The sequence below is a fragment of the Colletotrichum siamense genome, assembly GCF_013390195.1.
Source record: "Colletotrichum siamense strain Cg363 chromosome Unknown KSG_Cg363_contig03, whole genome shotgun sequence".
NCBI classification, from domain to species: domain Eukaryota; kingdom Fungi; phylum Ascomycota; class Sordariomycetes; order Glomerellales; family Glomerellaceae; genus Colletotrichum; species Colletotrichum siamense.
Window position 1 is genome coordinate 5,818,574 of NW_023501016.1, and position 14,748 is coordinate 5,833,321.

General features: G+C 50.2%; 6 protein-coding genes across 6 annotated transcripts; 3 read left to right on the forward strand and 3 right to left on the reverse strand.

Annotated features, from left to right (window-relative positions):
• Positions 1-23: 23 nt before the first annotated feature.
• CGCS363_v005534 (Vegetative incompatibility protein HET-E-1) lies at positions 24-1,178 on the reverse strand (the record flags this gene model as incomplete). The annotated part of the gene is made up of 3 exons (XM_036637383.1): positions 24-107; positions 233-740; positions 793-1,178. The coding sequence occupies 3 exons, from the start codon at positions 1,176-1,178 to the stop codon at positions 24-26; spliced, it is 978 nt and encodes a 325-aa protein (XP_036497798.1).
• Positions 1,179-3,712: 2,534 nt separating this feature from the next.
• On the reverse strand, positions 3,713-6,007 carry CGCS363_v005535 (uncharacterized protein; the record flags this gene model as incomplete). Its single annotated transcript, XM_036637384.1, has 3 exons — positions 3,713-5,142; positions 5,191-5,697; positions 5,776-6,007. The coding sequence occupies 3 exons, from the start codon at positions 6,005-6,007 to the stop codon at positions 3,713-3,715; spliced, it is 2,169 nt and encodes a 722-aa protein (XP_036497797.1).
• A 1,437-nt stretch (positions 6,008-7,444) lies between these two features.
• Positions 7,445-8,571, forward strand: CGCS363_v005536 (Zinc-type alcohol dehydrogenase-like protein; the record flags this gene model as incomplete). The annotated part of the gene is made up of 2 exons (XM_036637385.1): positions 7,445-7,610; positions 7,673-8,571. The coding sequence occupies 2 exons, from the start codon at positions 7,445-7,447 to the stop codon at positions 8,569-8,571; spliced, it is 1,065 nt and encodes a 354-aa protein (XP_036497799.1).
• Positions 8,572-9,639: 1,068 nt separating this feature from the next.
• Positions 9,640-10,893, forward strand: orsC-6 (Tyrosinase-like protein orsC; the record flags this gene model as incomplete). Its single annotated transcript, XM_036637386.1, has 5 exons — positions 9,640-9,731; positions 9,792-9,954; positions 10,012-10,097; positions 10,160-10,517; positions 10,570-10,893. The coding sequence occupies 5 exons, from the start codon at positions 9,640-9,642 to the stop codon at positions 10,891-10,893; spliced, it is 1,023 nt and encodes a 340-aa protein (XP_036497841.1).
• A 506-nt stretch (positions 10,894-11,399) lies between these two features.
• On the reverse strand, positions 11,400-12,000 carry CGCS363_v005538 (uncharacterized protein; the record flags this gene model as incomplete). Its single annotated transcript, XM_036637387.1, has 2 exons — positions 11,400-11,825; positions 11,890-12,000. The coding sequence occupies 2 exons, from the start codon at positions 11,998-12,000 to the stop codon at positions 11,400-11,402; spliced, it is 537 nt and encodes a 178-aa protein (XP_036497805.1).
• A 1,526-nt stretch (positions 12,001-13,526) lies between these two features.
• CGCS363_v005539 (uncharacterized protein) lies at positions 13,527-14,455 on the forward strand (the record flags this gene model as incomplete). The annotated part of the gene is made up of 2 exons (XM_036637388.1): positions 13,527-13,926; positions 13,986-14,455. 2 exons carry the CDS (start codon positions 13,527-13,529, stop codon positions 14,453-14,455), a joined length of 870 nt encoding a protein of 289 aa, XP_036497804.1.
• Positions 14,456-14,748: the final 293 nt, after the last annotated feature.

Below are 14,748 nucleotides of genomic sequence, written 5' to 3' on the forward strand. Positions count from 1 at the left end.
TATCAAGACGAAGGGGCACATACTTAGAGAGTGCGCTCGTCAATGACGGATGCAGGGTTCGACTTAGAATTATTGGCATTAATCTGGAGGTCCTCACACCCAGAAGGCTGTTAATTAGTTCGCCGCAGGTGTTGTCGCATTCGTCTAGGCCATCGATGACACAATATACACACCCAGCGTCTAGGTCCTCAACCATGTTGTTGAAAGTTCGACAGAGCGATTCAAAACGCACATTGTACGTCTTGAAACCCCGCTCGCGCTTCTCCTCAAATATCCCATGTTTAGACAGACCGGGGTTCAGAACCACGAGTTGGGAAATGAGACCTCGAAGTATCCCTTGGGAACAGCTCATCATCTGTCTTTGACCGTCGCAAAAAAAGTAGATAACGGACTCTGTCGCCGACTTCTTGGCCTTCATCTCAAGATCCTCGGTCAAGAAAATTGACATCATGGATTTGCCCATCCCTGCGCCGCCTGTGATCCACAGGCCTGGACATGGGGTGTCCATCCACGTGTTGTAGGCATCCGTTTCCAGTATCCACGAGCAAGTTCCGTCAACTCTTTTCCCTTTGGCAGAGACCAGGGCGGATCTTTCGTCACTTGAGTCGGTGATGAACACCGCTCCAAGAAACCCATTTACTTCGTCTTCACTAGAACCAACAGTGCTAACAGTGCTGGACTGGGTTTCTACGGCAGCAAGGTCTCCGTCATGCTCTTCGCCCATTTGATACCGGGCATCTCTGCCAAGCTGTCAGTCATCCAGTCATAACATGGTCATGAGATTTCACATACGAGATGGCAGCCGCTATTTGCAACTCCAACGACGCCTTCTCCCTCTGGAGTCTGTTAAAAAGACGGATGATCTCTTCCTCCATATCCTTTGAAACAATTGACTTCCAGGAATCCCTAAAGGTGTGATCCTTCTTGAAGGAGCGGATCTCCTCCAGAAGGACTTGGATATCTGAGACGTTGTCGGTACACCGTTTCAGACTGGCCCCAGTTTCGCGGTCGCGCCCGAGAACGGGATTGAGATCTATTTGGTCGCATATCTCACTGAAGCCTTCTAGCTCCTCCAGGCGCTTCTGAACCCAGTCTCTCTCCCAGTCGCGGCGGAATGTCACCATAAGTAGGGTTCCGGCGTGTTGCGCTGCCGCAATAGCAGCGCGAAGAGCTTCCATGATTGCCGACTGGTTAGGCGCAATTTCCGCGGGAGATGAGACAGAAGAGATCGCGTCTTTTTGATCATAGACGCAAGTCCAAGCCAGAGTCGTCAGAACGACTTCCAAATGGCCCGGAGATGTTTTGTGAAGAAGAAAAGAGATGCCGCCGCCGCAGCCTGATCCAAGATCAGTTATAGATGCACAGTCCCTTTATTGTCCCAATGAGAACGCGTACTCAATATGGGGCCGAATCATCTGCATATTGTAACGTCAGCACAGTTCCTATTGGCTGAGTGTGCGAGCAAACATCCAATGTTGCACAAAGACCCGTATGTGCATGTTATCGGAACCAATTTCGCTACTCAGGCTACACGAACGGCTGCTAACGCCAAGGCGGATAGCGTCATTGTGAAACTCAGAAAATGCACATTAATCGTATCAATTGAAACTTTCTCTAAATGTGTGATTCTAATGATATGGCGTTCCTCGACGTATTTCACTACACTTGTCTTTGAGGGTGAAGTCCGTTTTAAGGCTTGCAGACCTTCACCATCCCTGAGACCCGTCGATCGTTTGCCGTGTGACAGCTCCAGCGCGAGTAAACTTCCAAAGCCAGCTACTGAGTTGTTGAATAGAACTAAGCTACAAATGATCAGACGTACCAAGCTAACCCTTTTCTTCTTGAGCGATGGCAACTATCCTTGTTACACATGTTGTAGTCCCATGTGTCTTCATTGCCCTCGTAAGAGCTTGGATCCAGTGACTTGAGCCACAGCGGCAAGTCCTCAACTTTGGGCGTCAGCCAAGCCTCCTGCTTTCCCTTCGCGTCCAGGACCACTTCCATCTCTGAGACAACTCTTGTTCCAGCCAGCATCACCTTGTTTCCTTGTAAGGTCCAACGATACGTCGCCACGCATTTGTCGCACCTGGCGGTGTGGTAAGTATCAAGCTCACAGTCCACCATGAACTTTCCCGCAAGATTGTCACAATCGCCGCGACATATGCAGCACCTATCCGCCATGGGCAGTGAATGTTCCAGGCATGCATTTGGAGCCGCGGTTGTCCGAAAGCAAAGACAGCGGTTGGCATCGAATGGACGCAACAGAAAGCTGTCTTCGAAATCCGTATGTGGACATAGATAATCGTTGTGTGGCTGTAATTGGGATAGACCCTGTTTCAAGAGATCCTTGGTGACAACTTGGTTCGATTTCAAAGTACAGACCGTAAGCTTCCAGGACGCCATGACTCTATCTTTGGGCGTTCGCAGAAGTCTTGGAGGCACGTCGCCAACATTTACAAGTGCCTTTTTGCAATCTGTGCACTCAAATGTTGTGTTAACTCCGTTCTGCCGCCTCTTGTGGTTGATGGGTTCCGAGAGAGACAAGAATTTGTGGCGGCAAAGCCTGAACTTTCCTTCCCAGGCAATGCACATTGGACGTGACAATGTGTACTGAGTATTCGAAAATAACGTGCATCTATGGTTGATCTTGCAGCCGGTGCAGGGTGTCGGGTGCGGGTAGCCGTTCCCCCCATAAGGTGGGAAATGTGCACCGGGGAGACACTCGCGGCAGACATCAAGGCGAAGAAGATCCCTGATAATACCCTTGTGATGAGCCGAGATAATACTCTGGTTGAACTTAATGATAGGCTCGTGTGCGCCGGGGAGACTGGCGCTGTCGTGACCATTCGGCTCGTCAGCCTGCTGCGCTCGCTGGTATGTTGGGCGGCCACGATTGTGCTTCCCTGCCTTTTGGGGGCTTGCAGTTACGAACAGTCGGTTATGGCTCGTGAAGATGGATGCAAACCGCGAGGAAACTTGTCGAACGCAGTAAAGTTCGACAGGACCAAGATAACAGACTATGTCGAGAAGTACGTGGTCGGAAAGTCGGAAAATCGGGCTGTTCTCCTGGTTCTGGGCGCGCCGAGATAGAAAAGAAGTACAATATCCTGTGCTGTAAAAGGAAAACTGGTGACTATCTTCAGATTGGGGGCGGTATCTGACGGTCTCTTGCGACAGGATGCTCTCAGTTGACTGCTCCATGACTGTGACGGGTCTAGATAAAAATGACACGAACTGATCGATATTGAAGTCGATTAAGCGGTTAGAAAACACTTTTCCAGTTTCACGGGGGAGTTTCGTATCTATATATCAACAGCATTGAGATATCGGAGGAACATGTGGTCGTACGGGTAGTGATTACCCTGTAGTCGCCATATCGACCACTTTACTTCCCACCACACGGGTCCTTTGGTTTCCCTCCTCTGAAAAAAAAAAAAAAAAAAAAAGCAAAAAGGTAGTTCATCAAGGTTGAACTGGATGGCTCGCCTCATTTCACGTAATCTTTGAACCCGTCCTGAGAACAACAAGACAATTTCACGCCCTAGTGGACACATGTAGACAGAGCCGATAATGGACTCAAATCTGGGGGCGCTTTAATATTATCACATGGCACACTGAAATCAAGATTCTTTAGACAAGGAATAGACGTGCATACAGGTAGAAATGCATTGCCTAGACGTACTACCCATATAGCTTCTGAGGGCTATCAAGTTCAGTTGAAAATTTTGAATGCCTCTTCAGCTTCAGCCTTCTCAACCTCATGCTTTCCAGGATATGCTCGTTCGCATGCAATCATGGCCTCCAAAAAGTCATTGTCGAAAAGCCAGTCTCGTACAAACCTTTCGAATATCTCATAGCCCCAGGTTCCCCAGTGTCGGCATGCGCGTTGAATCTGTTTATCGATGACTCGTCTGCGTCTCTTTCGCTGGTCCATCTTTCGCCAGCTGGCTACGGCCATGGAAGCAAGGAAGTTCAAACGAACAAAATTGTCACCAGGGCGAGCTTCTGTCTGAAATTTCAGTTTTCGACCTTCCAGTTGCCTCAAAGAAATTATGTCTTGCTTTATGCTGAGTGTCTTGCCCTGCTTTGCTGATGGGTGAGTGGGATCGATGAGAAGAATTTTGTACTCCTTGATGGGGCTTTCTTGCCAAGCTTTGAGGCACTGTCTATGCTCGTCATCTTCTGCGTCCGAATCGTCGTCTGATTCACTGGCAAACTCATCGGGCTCAACCCCGACGTCCGGAACAATGCAGAGTACGCCATCCTTCAGACCCTGGACAATGTCTTCGTGAAGGAATAGACCCTTCTGAGCACTGAGCCATTGATCAGGTGTGTTTTCATCATATATCCAGTCGTCCAGTAAGTCTCGGTGACGTAGTGTACACAGATGCCTCGCACGAACAACTCGAAAACCTCCCCATTCATGCAGAACAGGATCCCATCGCTGGTTGCATTCGGGCGGGTTGGGACAGTATGCGCCGCACATGATGTGCGCGAAGGCTTCCTCCTGGGACACCCCTTCCACTTGAGTGCCGTCGTAAGTTTCGAAAAGACTGGTAAATTTGTCGAGTTTATCGTACCACCCATCCCTGGATCTTCTTTTTTCGGCGATTATGCTCAACCGCTTGAGAGCGAGCATTCGTGAGTTGAGTTTGTGGTTGTCCTTCCGCGTCATCCAGGCCTCAAGTCCGATGGATTCGCCGGCGGTTTTACTTTTCAGAAGCTCCTTTCGGATTTCTATGGCAATGTCATCTGCCCATGAATGCAGAATTCGGGCGACCATGCCCCAGTCGAGACGTTCGTATTCGTCCACACATACCCGGTCCCTGTCGTCAATCCCTCTTCTGGCTTGTTCGGCAACGATGATTGCTGCAGCTTCATGATTGGCTTTGGTGGTATCGAAGCCATCGTCAATCGTTGGATCAGCATGGTGCCCTGCAATCATGACTAACGACGTCAGAATGCTGTCACTGACAAAGGGCTTTCCGCGGCATGCCTGCCTCCAGAACCTTCCCACATGCATCACGTATTGGGAATGCTTGATAGGGCTCGTCCCGCCCTCATCGTCATCCTCAATGTAGACCCTAATATTGGACTTGTAGTAACCATGGGTATTCTTGGATCTCCAAGCAGCAGCTATAGCTGATCTCATGTAGTTCCATCACATGTATTGTGTCTTAGGTCTGAAACCGTCGCGAAAGGACAGCATGCGGCCTTCAACTTCCCAGAGAAACGTTACACCGAGCTCCGGAGTCGCACGGTCCAATCGTATCTCAAGGCAATCATGCCAGTAGTCGATCACAACGACTTGATAGCCTTTCGCATCGTCAAATTCATCTGGTATGAGAGCCAGAACACCCTCATCAAGAGCTCGACCAATGATAGGATGCGTCAAAAGTCCGTTGTAAGCGCTGGAGATATCTTTCGAGGCTCCTTCGCCAAAGATTCTGTCCATAATATTGACCCAGCGACTTGGAAAGAGACGGACTGGCCGACATCGATCATGTGGGGACCACTTGCCAAGCACATGATCCCAGTATTCACTTTTCTTTTCCGGTTCCTGACCGGCGTGGTATTTTTGTGCCAGCTGCTCCCGAAAAGTCTTCTCGTCTTGGAAGTTTGGCCGATGACTTGAGCCTCGGAAGAACTTCATGAAGTTTTCCTTTAGTTGCCCCTGGTCGGGATCAGACTTGTTAACTTGCTAGTTGCAAATGTCAACGGCTTTTTGGTGTGCTAAGTGGCGAGCTTGCCACCTGTACTGTGTTTCTGTCTCACTCAGCCAGGCTCCAAAGCGCGTGACGTCTATATCCTCGAAGTATCTTTTCTTTGAATCCTTGACGAATTGTTCGTGGGCCTCGAGTGCGATGCCTTGAACCTGAAGCTGTTCGATCTGCGCGTAGGAGAACCAGAAGTCCAAGTCGTAAGAGAAAGGCACTAACTTCTTCTCTAGGCCTTTAATTATGTGCAGTATGCGGCCGTGTTCTGCTTGGATCTCTTTCAGCGACATTGACAGGAGTTTGGACGTGTTCCAGGGAGTTTCCGATGCTGTTGATGGTTGCGTTGGTACGTCATCCTCCTTCTGGAGATCTGATGTCTCGGTTCTGAAGCATGTCTACCAACTGGACACAGATTCGGCATCACAGAGTGAATAACTCAGGGATGGTGACGGGGCACGGTCATCCATTTCTGCTCGTCTTCGTTGGATTTTATGCTTGTTGAGTGTATATGTCGTCCGTGATGTCAACGCTTTTGCTGATGGAAACTGTATCTGGGAATGAGAGGAGGGATATAACACCGATTGTTCCAAACGTGGAATGTGTCTCCTGGTTTATGGCAAGCTGCCTTCAGGTCCAATATTTAGCCACCTTTGTGGCCAACCTGGATGACTGGCCGACTCATTCCCACTTTACGCTATGACTTCGGAGATGCAAGGTCCTCAAAGACACCCTTTCGCCTCCCCCCCCCCCTTTTCCCTGTCTTCCTTTCTAGCAATGTTCGAATTCCGGACTGGTTGAAAGTTTCAAGCCTGTTCTGTGAACGGCTTTCGTGGCTGCATGTCATCTAAATGCACATGCTCTCATTTTTATTTGTTTTCCAAGTTGCTGAAAATGAAATGTTCACGGTTTTTGGGCCTACCTAGGTTATAGAGTGAACATATTAAAAAAAAAAAATAAAAAAAAAAAAAAAAGGCGTTCCGTTTTGGCCAATATTCGGCTGGTCATGCCTATCGTCGCATGCTCTTAGGCCGTTGTTGTGTCTTTCACTGCACATCATGGAGATCCAACCTGCGGTTTTATATACACGGACTTGAATATTTGATACCCCCAGGGAGCCAAACGGTACTGGGTGACTGGGTCTTGAATGCTTCATTACGTAGATCCCTCCACTTCGTGGACCCAAAAAAGCAAGTGTCGGAGACTCTACCCCCACCACCAGGACCCATAACTTGGAGACTTGGAGTCTACACTTACGACTTGGAGACGTGATAGAAGACACGTTTTGGACCGCAAATACGAATTCACATGACAAAAAACATATTGCTCATCCAATTGATTCGCTGCTTGGCGTAAACGTCCTCTGGATGAATGAGATACCTGACAAATCTATCGTGAGCCGAATGACCCTCCCAATCCCACGGCCAAAGCAAGACTTATGCCAAGGACTTTTGGAACAATATTGAGAACAAACAAGAATACGTTGGTAGCTGCAACACGTGTTATTGTTGGACAACGCCCACTTCAGACGTCATCTGACAAATTAGTCTCATCATCGCTACACGTAGAATGTGCTGTGAGGGTTGTAGTACGATAGCAGAGAATGCCACGGGTTATGAATGAGTCCTCTTCGTCTATTGACTATAAAATGAATCGTTGAGCAAAGGAGTTCCCATTCTTTGCGTCAACACACTTCCTTTCAAAATCAATCATCAAGCTCCAACTACAACATGACGTTGCCCGAACATACTTCAGGATGGATAATTCAGGGCACCGCACCTAACGATGGCTCGGCAGCTCTTGTCTGGAAACAAAATTTGAACTTACCGAAGCTCTCTGAGCATGGCGTTCTGGTTCAATTCCACGCGTGGTCTCTGAACTACCCTGAGATCGCAAGTAAGTTCTGGCCCTGGCAAGCCGCGTGACCGACGACATTCATAAGCTGACTGCCATTCAAGTCGCCACTGGAACTTACCCCTGGAAACAAGACGACCCAGCTGGCATTCCGGGTTCTGATGCAGCAGGAGAGGTCGTCTATGTGGGCAGCGGTGTCGAGAACCTTACTGTTGGAGATCGTGTATTCCCCATCTACTACCCAAACTTCGACTTTGGGTCGGCCCCCACTATCGAGACCGGGCGAGGAGTCTTTGGTCTGGATGCCCCGGGCGTCTTCTGCGAGTACGCTGTTTTTGATCAACGCGCTTTGTCAAAGATGCCGAAGAACCTTTCGTACAAGGAAGCAGCAACTCTTCCGTGTTCGGCGCTGACTGCATGGAACGCGTTATACGGATACAACCCGATCAAGCCTGGATCCTGGGTTCTCGTGCAAGGTACGGGTGGCGTGTCGATGTTCGCCATCCAGTTTGCCCTTGCTGCCGGGGCCTCAGTGATTGCCACGACGTCCTCAGAAGCGAAGGCAGGGCTCCTTCGCGAAATGGGAGTCGAACACATCATCAACTACAAAGAAGATCACGAGTGGGGGGAGACGGCCCGCAAGCTCACTCCTGGAGGCCTTGGCTGCGACCACGTCATTGAAGTCTGCGGGCCTGCGACAATCCGTCAGTCTTTCCAGTGCGTTGCCCGTGGCGGTATCATAAATGTTATCGGGTTCCTTGCTGGGCAGACTCAGGGGCCGGAGGATCCGACATTCCTCGAACCCTTGGTTCGGGCTTGTGTGGTTCGCGGCGTGGAAGTTGGAAGCCGACAGCAGCTTGAAGACATGATCAAGGCTATTGAGTGTCAGGATATCAAGCCTGTGCTGGACAGCGTCGAGTTTTCACTGAAAGAGCTTAAGCAGGTATATGAGCGAGTTTGGAAGAGGGAGCACTTTGGAAAAGCCGTGATCACTGGTATTTGAGAAGCTCGTTGTCTTGATACCCAGATTACGGTTGCTCAGTTAGTCATATCATTATGACTTCATGCATCCCTTTCATACAATAGAATTCATCGTCAACCTCTCATGCACCCTTAACTTAGCCATCGAGTGTTCGAGGGGCAAACAGGAGTCGACTGGGTTTTGGGCTCTGTCGCGTCTCCACCATCCAGCTTGGCGTCGGATAATCCGGTGAAGGCACCACCGCCCAGGGGTTCTCCGGGAGTATTGCTAGGGCACCCTTTCTCTGAACATCTGGAAAGACTTAAACCCGTTTTTTCCTGTCATTCAGGAGCAGAAGTAGTGTTTGCAGAGGCTCCCGCTCAATGTAAGCTAGCACAGTTTGACTTTGAACGTACGAAAAATGTGAGATCAACCGTAAGTTTTCACTGTTTTCTTACAATCCGAAGAGACGTCATTGAATAGATCTGAAAAGCATACGACGTCAATAGCTGGTCTTCTGGAATCGCATGGTTATCATCAACTTGATGCATGCGACAGTGTTGCATCGCTGCAGCGCAGCTTTCGAAGTGGGCCATGCTTGTTTAATGGTAACCTTAATTGAGCTTCACAAAAGAGAGGTCTTGGTCTGAAGCAAGTCGCCAAGACCGTGTTTAATCAAGGTACGCCGGGGCAGGCCAATGAAGTGCCCGGAGTGCTGGGTTTACTTGACTAAATTTGCGTGAAAGGGCAAGATTCGGAAACCTTAATTATCTGTAGCTCATTAGTCCAAAGTGCCAAGTCTCGGAGCTGTGTCTGTTTGTAGCGCTTTCAATTATTCAAGGGGGCACTACTAGGCCTAATTGTTTGGGATTGTTCACGATGGTGACACGAATGACCGGGTACAAAACCCAAAGTCCAGTCAGAAAGCGCCTCATGCTACACTGCTGCCGACATTCTTCCCTTCTTAAAATTCTTTTTCACAATTTGCCCCCTGTGGGCGCACCTTTTTGACTATCGTATGTTCCCGCGAATATCCTCGCTTTCCGGTCTCTTGATTGCCGCAGTCCTTGTCGCTCAACCAGCCAGATCCAAGATACGGACTGATCAATCATGGCGAAGCTGCTAGCAACTTTGTCAATAATTCTTGCGGCGTTGCAGATTGCCGCGGCAGCCTGCACTCACCCAAGCGTGCGGAAGCCTTGGTGAGTGATCATCGACCCGTTGATTGCCCTGATCAATGAGCTGACCAGTGACTTACTCAGGACATCATTGACGGAGGAGGAGAGAGCGTCTTACATTAATTCGACATTATGCCTCATGGACCCGGCCCAGGCTCCGGCCCAAGTCGGAAGCTGGGGAGCTAAAAGCCGGTGGGAAGAGCTGCTTGTTGCGCATATTGCCCAAGTCAGATACATCCACACAGTTGTAGGCTGAAATATTACTTTCATGAAGAGTTCTTACTGATGACGGCTTTTTGCACAGGGCGCATTGTTTCCATGGCATCGCTGGTACACTAAGATCCATGAAGACTTGCTTCGAAGCGAATGCGGCTACACCGGCCCCTACCCGTAAGTCTCTTGCTCCTGACATCCTCAGATATACGGGCACCCCTGCTGACATTAAGTCGTAGTTATTGGGACGAGCAAGCAGATCAGGCCATCAACCCTATTCAGAATGCGAGCGTCTGGGATCGCCCTGCCTCGAATACTTCAGCAGTCGTCGGCTTTGGCACTGGACGAACTGACCAGGACAACTGCATTCTCGATGGTGCCTTTGCGGGATACCGTGTAGAAATCTCAACGCAACTGACGCGCAACGAGACCGGAAGCTGTCTCACTCGCGGTCTGAACCAGACTGCCTTCGACACCGTGTCACAAAAGAATGTCGTAGAGCCATGCATGGCAGTGGCGTCTGACGACTATGCCGAGATGATGAACTGTTTGGGAAACACGCCGCACAGCGGTGGGCACCTTGGTGTGGGCGGTATTGTAAGTCGGGTGTTACAGACAACGGCCAATGTCATAGTTAACCAAGCGCTAGATGAGAGACCACGCCAGATCCCCGGCCGACCCTATCTTCTGGCTACATCACACGAACTTCGACCGCCTGTGGTGGAACTGGCAGGCAGCCAACTTGACGTCCCGTCTGTATGCTATGGGTGGCCCGAATGTGGCCAACGGGCAAATTTTCATTGATGCTCAGCCCACCATCCTCCCTATCGAAGCCTTCGTGCCGTACTTTGGAGACGGTGGCAACGTTACGACACTGGATCACGTCATGTGGATGCCTGGTCTGGCTGAGAACATCACAATAAGAGATGCGATGGATATTAGGAGCGACCTTATGTGTTTTGAGTACGTCTAGATACACGTTCGGAAGTATCGTATGGTGGTACATTCTCAACAGCAATAAGAAGAATTCGAAGGGTTCAAATAGTCTCTGGTTTGTGTTCATTCTTCGTATGATATGAGAGAGGCTAGGTTACCTTACTTGTGTCATCGCTGTCCAATCTAACCCAGGCTTATTTTCACGCAGCCATTGCGCCACCTTCTCTCGCTGCGCGTTACATGAGTATCATGTTCTGCTTTTGAATGGAACTGACTGTCGGAATGGTGCGATTACAATAAGAGTCGTCCTCGGGTCAATATGGTAAGGGTGTAGAGAGCTTCGTGCATTGCTTGCACTCAACGCTTTTCACAACCTGCTTGGGTGTTATAAGAAATCCGGATTCTTATTTTAAGCAGAGCACCTTTTATCTATCCCAGTCTATAAAGTCGAAATAAAACCAAACCCAAGTCTATCAGCAATGAAGCAGTACCAAATCTAGTGTAGTCACGGTGGCCATTGAGGATGCATAGTCAAGGATGCGTCTAGGCAGAGGCCTTTCCCTTTCCCTTGCCCTTGTCCTTGCCCTTACCCTTTCCCTTGTCCTCGGCCTTGGGCTTGAGAGCGCAGTTGTGGGGGTTGCCGCTACCATCGGCCTTCTCCTTGGCGCCGATGCCGCAGAACTGGAGGTTCTTGTTGTAAAAGACACGAATGGGGCCGGGAGAGTTGCCGCCCTTCTTGGCGTTGTAGTTGTAGGCCTTGCCGCCAGGCAGGACGGGGAGCTCCCAGACATCGCTGGAGCAGCCTGAAGCGAAGTTCATGACGTTGCCCAGGTTGCCGAAGGGCTTGGGGTAGCCGCTGGAGCCCTTGGTGGTCTTGGCGGCGGCGACGTCGCGCATGGCGTCGGCGAGCTTGATCTCGCCGTACAAGGCGCCGCTGTTGCTGGAGCCGGCCTTGCAGACGTAGACGTCCTGGAGTGGCGAGGTTAGCAATCTCATGGGTGAGTGATGGGCGAAGGCGCTGGGTTCAACTTACATCGCCGGCACGGATCTCAATGATGCCTTCTCCGTTATCAGAGAAGGAGACCGGGGAGGCAACAGCCACGGAGGCGGCGAGGAAAGTAAGAAGCTGAGTGAAGGAAACCATTTTGATTGTTGGAAGGACTGTTGGTGTCGTTGGAGACGAAAGAGTGTGGTGATATTATCGTTAGAGAGTGTATTGAGTGAAGAAAAGGAGTGTGGTGAAGATGTCTGAGTTGTGAGCGAATGATGAGTTGGATGAGTGCATTGAACGGGTGACTTGGAGGCCTATTTATCTTCTTCTTTGATACCTTCGTGATGCCAAAGTCCGCCAGTACGTCTCGTCATGCCATGCCAAGCCGCATGGCTGAGCTTTCGTCTTGGTTCATGGCCCATGTTCAGTCCATTGCGAAACTATTTTCAGATGGAACTATCCTTGTAAGTCGAAGTGATAGAAGTTCAAGTGCCAGCATAAATCAGCGGGCATTATTCCTGGGCCTTTGCACGAACTGGTGGGCCTGTCGGGCAGAATATTCCACTAGGTTGTGTCACATCGCTATCGTTTTGTTTTCTCACCGTGTTGACCGTACATCTTCAGTGAAACACAGAAGTTATCTGACTTGTATGTGTATTTTGCCCCGAATTTGAGCGATTCCCTACAACAGCAGCGTTTCACGGTTAAGGCAATCTTATGCTATATCTAGTCCCTGCATTTAGACGGTTCGCTGAACGGTGCATAAGCATTTTGATTCCAGGCGTGTCTTGACGGGTAGTGGTGGTCATACGACTGGAGTAAGTGAGCAGACTGGAAAAAGAATTTGTGAAATGCAGCGCAATGGTCCTCAATGATGACATTTCTGTTGGACGCTCATCGGGTGCGCCGTAGTTCTCCACAAACCCACTCAGACTGACCGACGGGCGAATTCTCGCGAACCCCTCTCTCGGGCCGCTCCCATTATTCCAGAACAATGTCGTGATGCCCCTCGCCAATCATGTAAGTGCGTTTCAGAAAGATGGCCCGCCGCGGATCGCGGCAGCACCTCCAGGTGCAAGCTGAGCTCTTAAGGTTTGGCGCCAAGTCTGTCAAAGGTCCCCAGTATCTGAACATTTGAACGATGCCGTGGGCCTGGACAGCGGCTGTGCCATACCCCGGACGTATCTGCCGGTCAGGCCGACGGTTGAGAGCCGAAACCTTAAATTGAGGCTTAGAGGTTGTCGAGCGCTGTTTCTTGGGGGCTGATGAATGATCCGCATCATCCGAAGTCAAATGCCAGAAGACGTGATCCCTACTCATTATTCATATTGACGGCCTGGACCTCCAGGCCTCGTCCGATCTCGCTTTATTTCTCGTCGACTGGCAGTTTCCATGTTATCTCGATGTTTCTGGGCTGGTGCTTTCGAGATGTAAGAATGTCACTGACTCACTCGGCGTATCTTGCTCATCTCGACTAGCGGCCTGAGCCAAGGCCCCCAAATGGAGCCGCCTGGTATTAATAGATCCTGACTTTACTGATCACTTCCTCGGCGACAAATACCTTCTTCAGCACATGCTTCGAATACTCCTGACATCAGGAACTATCATCGCTATTTCTCAATTGTTTTCTGTCAAACAAGCAGCCGAACTTTCCGATTTTTCAACGCCGAGACGTGACAATGTCGCCAGTGAAACTACAGCTGGAAGACCCTGGCGCCCCCGACTACGCTGGTGAGGTCATTGATATCCTCAATCCTGCCATTGCCTCAAACAGTCCCTCATTCCAAAAAGAGGCAGCACTGGCGATTGACGCACTCTGCAAACGAGAATGCACAGCAGCGGGTTCAGCAGGCGGTTTCTTGTGGTGGTTCTGGGATCTGGTTCACGACCTCTCACGCCAGCTTCCCTATGACAGCGAGGAGCAAGATCGATTGGCGGCAGTGATCAGGAGTCTCACTGACCTGCCGCCCAGAAAAGTCTCCTTGGGCGAAGAATGGGGCGGTGGTGATACGAGCACTGTTGAGCTGTGGACCAATCTACCCATGTTTGGCAACACCTTTCGTGAGAAGCTTGATGATGGTACGCGATGCTATCACACAATATTGAATGCTCGTTTGCTGACGGTAATCAACACAAAGACGACTCTGCAGCATCCTCAGAAGACCTCAAGAAGAGTCGACGCGTCAATCTCGATGCTTACGCAGCACGGGTTGCAGGGCTTTGCCAGCTGCCCTTCGAAGTCTACGCCATCTGGGCTTTGGTGGGTGCGTTGGAAGACACAACCGCCAACAATACAGGCCCTGCTCTAGAAAATCAGAGGGAAGGGAAAGCTATAGCCCACAACCTCATGAGTGCTGCGGTATGGATCATTCATGCCGGACACCTCCTTTACGGACGGGATGAGCAGATCTCGGGGGCTACTGCAGGGCCTCTGTGGAAGCAAGGGCACATGCTCAAGGGAACGGATGGGTTGAATCCTGAGCGGTGGCAACTATGGAAAGAGACGTTTGCAGTCTTTAGAGATGCTGACGGTTTAGACACAGAGTCTCGCCGTGTTGCTGGAGAGGCGTACGCCATAATGGAGAAACTCGAGAACGAGTCCCCGTGATAGCTCACAGCCGTATCAAATTGGAGTCTCGATGCATAACAGCACTCAGACCAACTTCACTGCAGGCAGGTGCAGTGACTGGCTTGAAGCTCAGCAAGAGCTAGTCTTAGTGACCAGAAAGACCATCTACGAATCTTTCTGACTGAGACTCACGTATAGTTAGACTCATCAAGACCTTTGATCGCGATTGCCATAAGGAGCGGTATGAAAACGAGAATGGCTGGCTCTGGAGTCGCCGACCATCTGTCACTTCGTTTGAGGTTGCTCGAATTTCGGCCACCTATGCCAAGCTT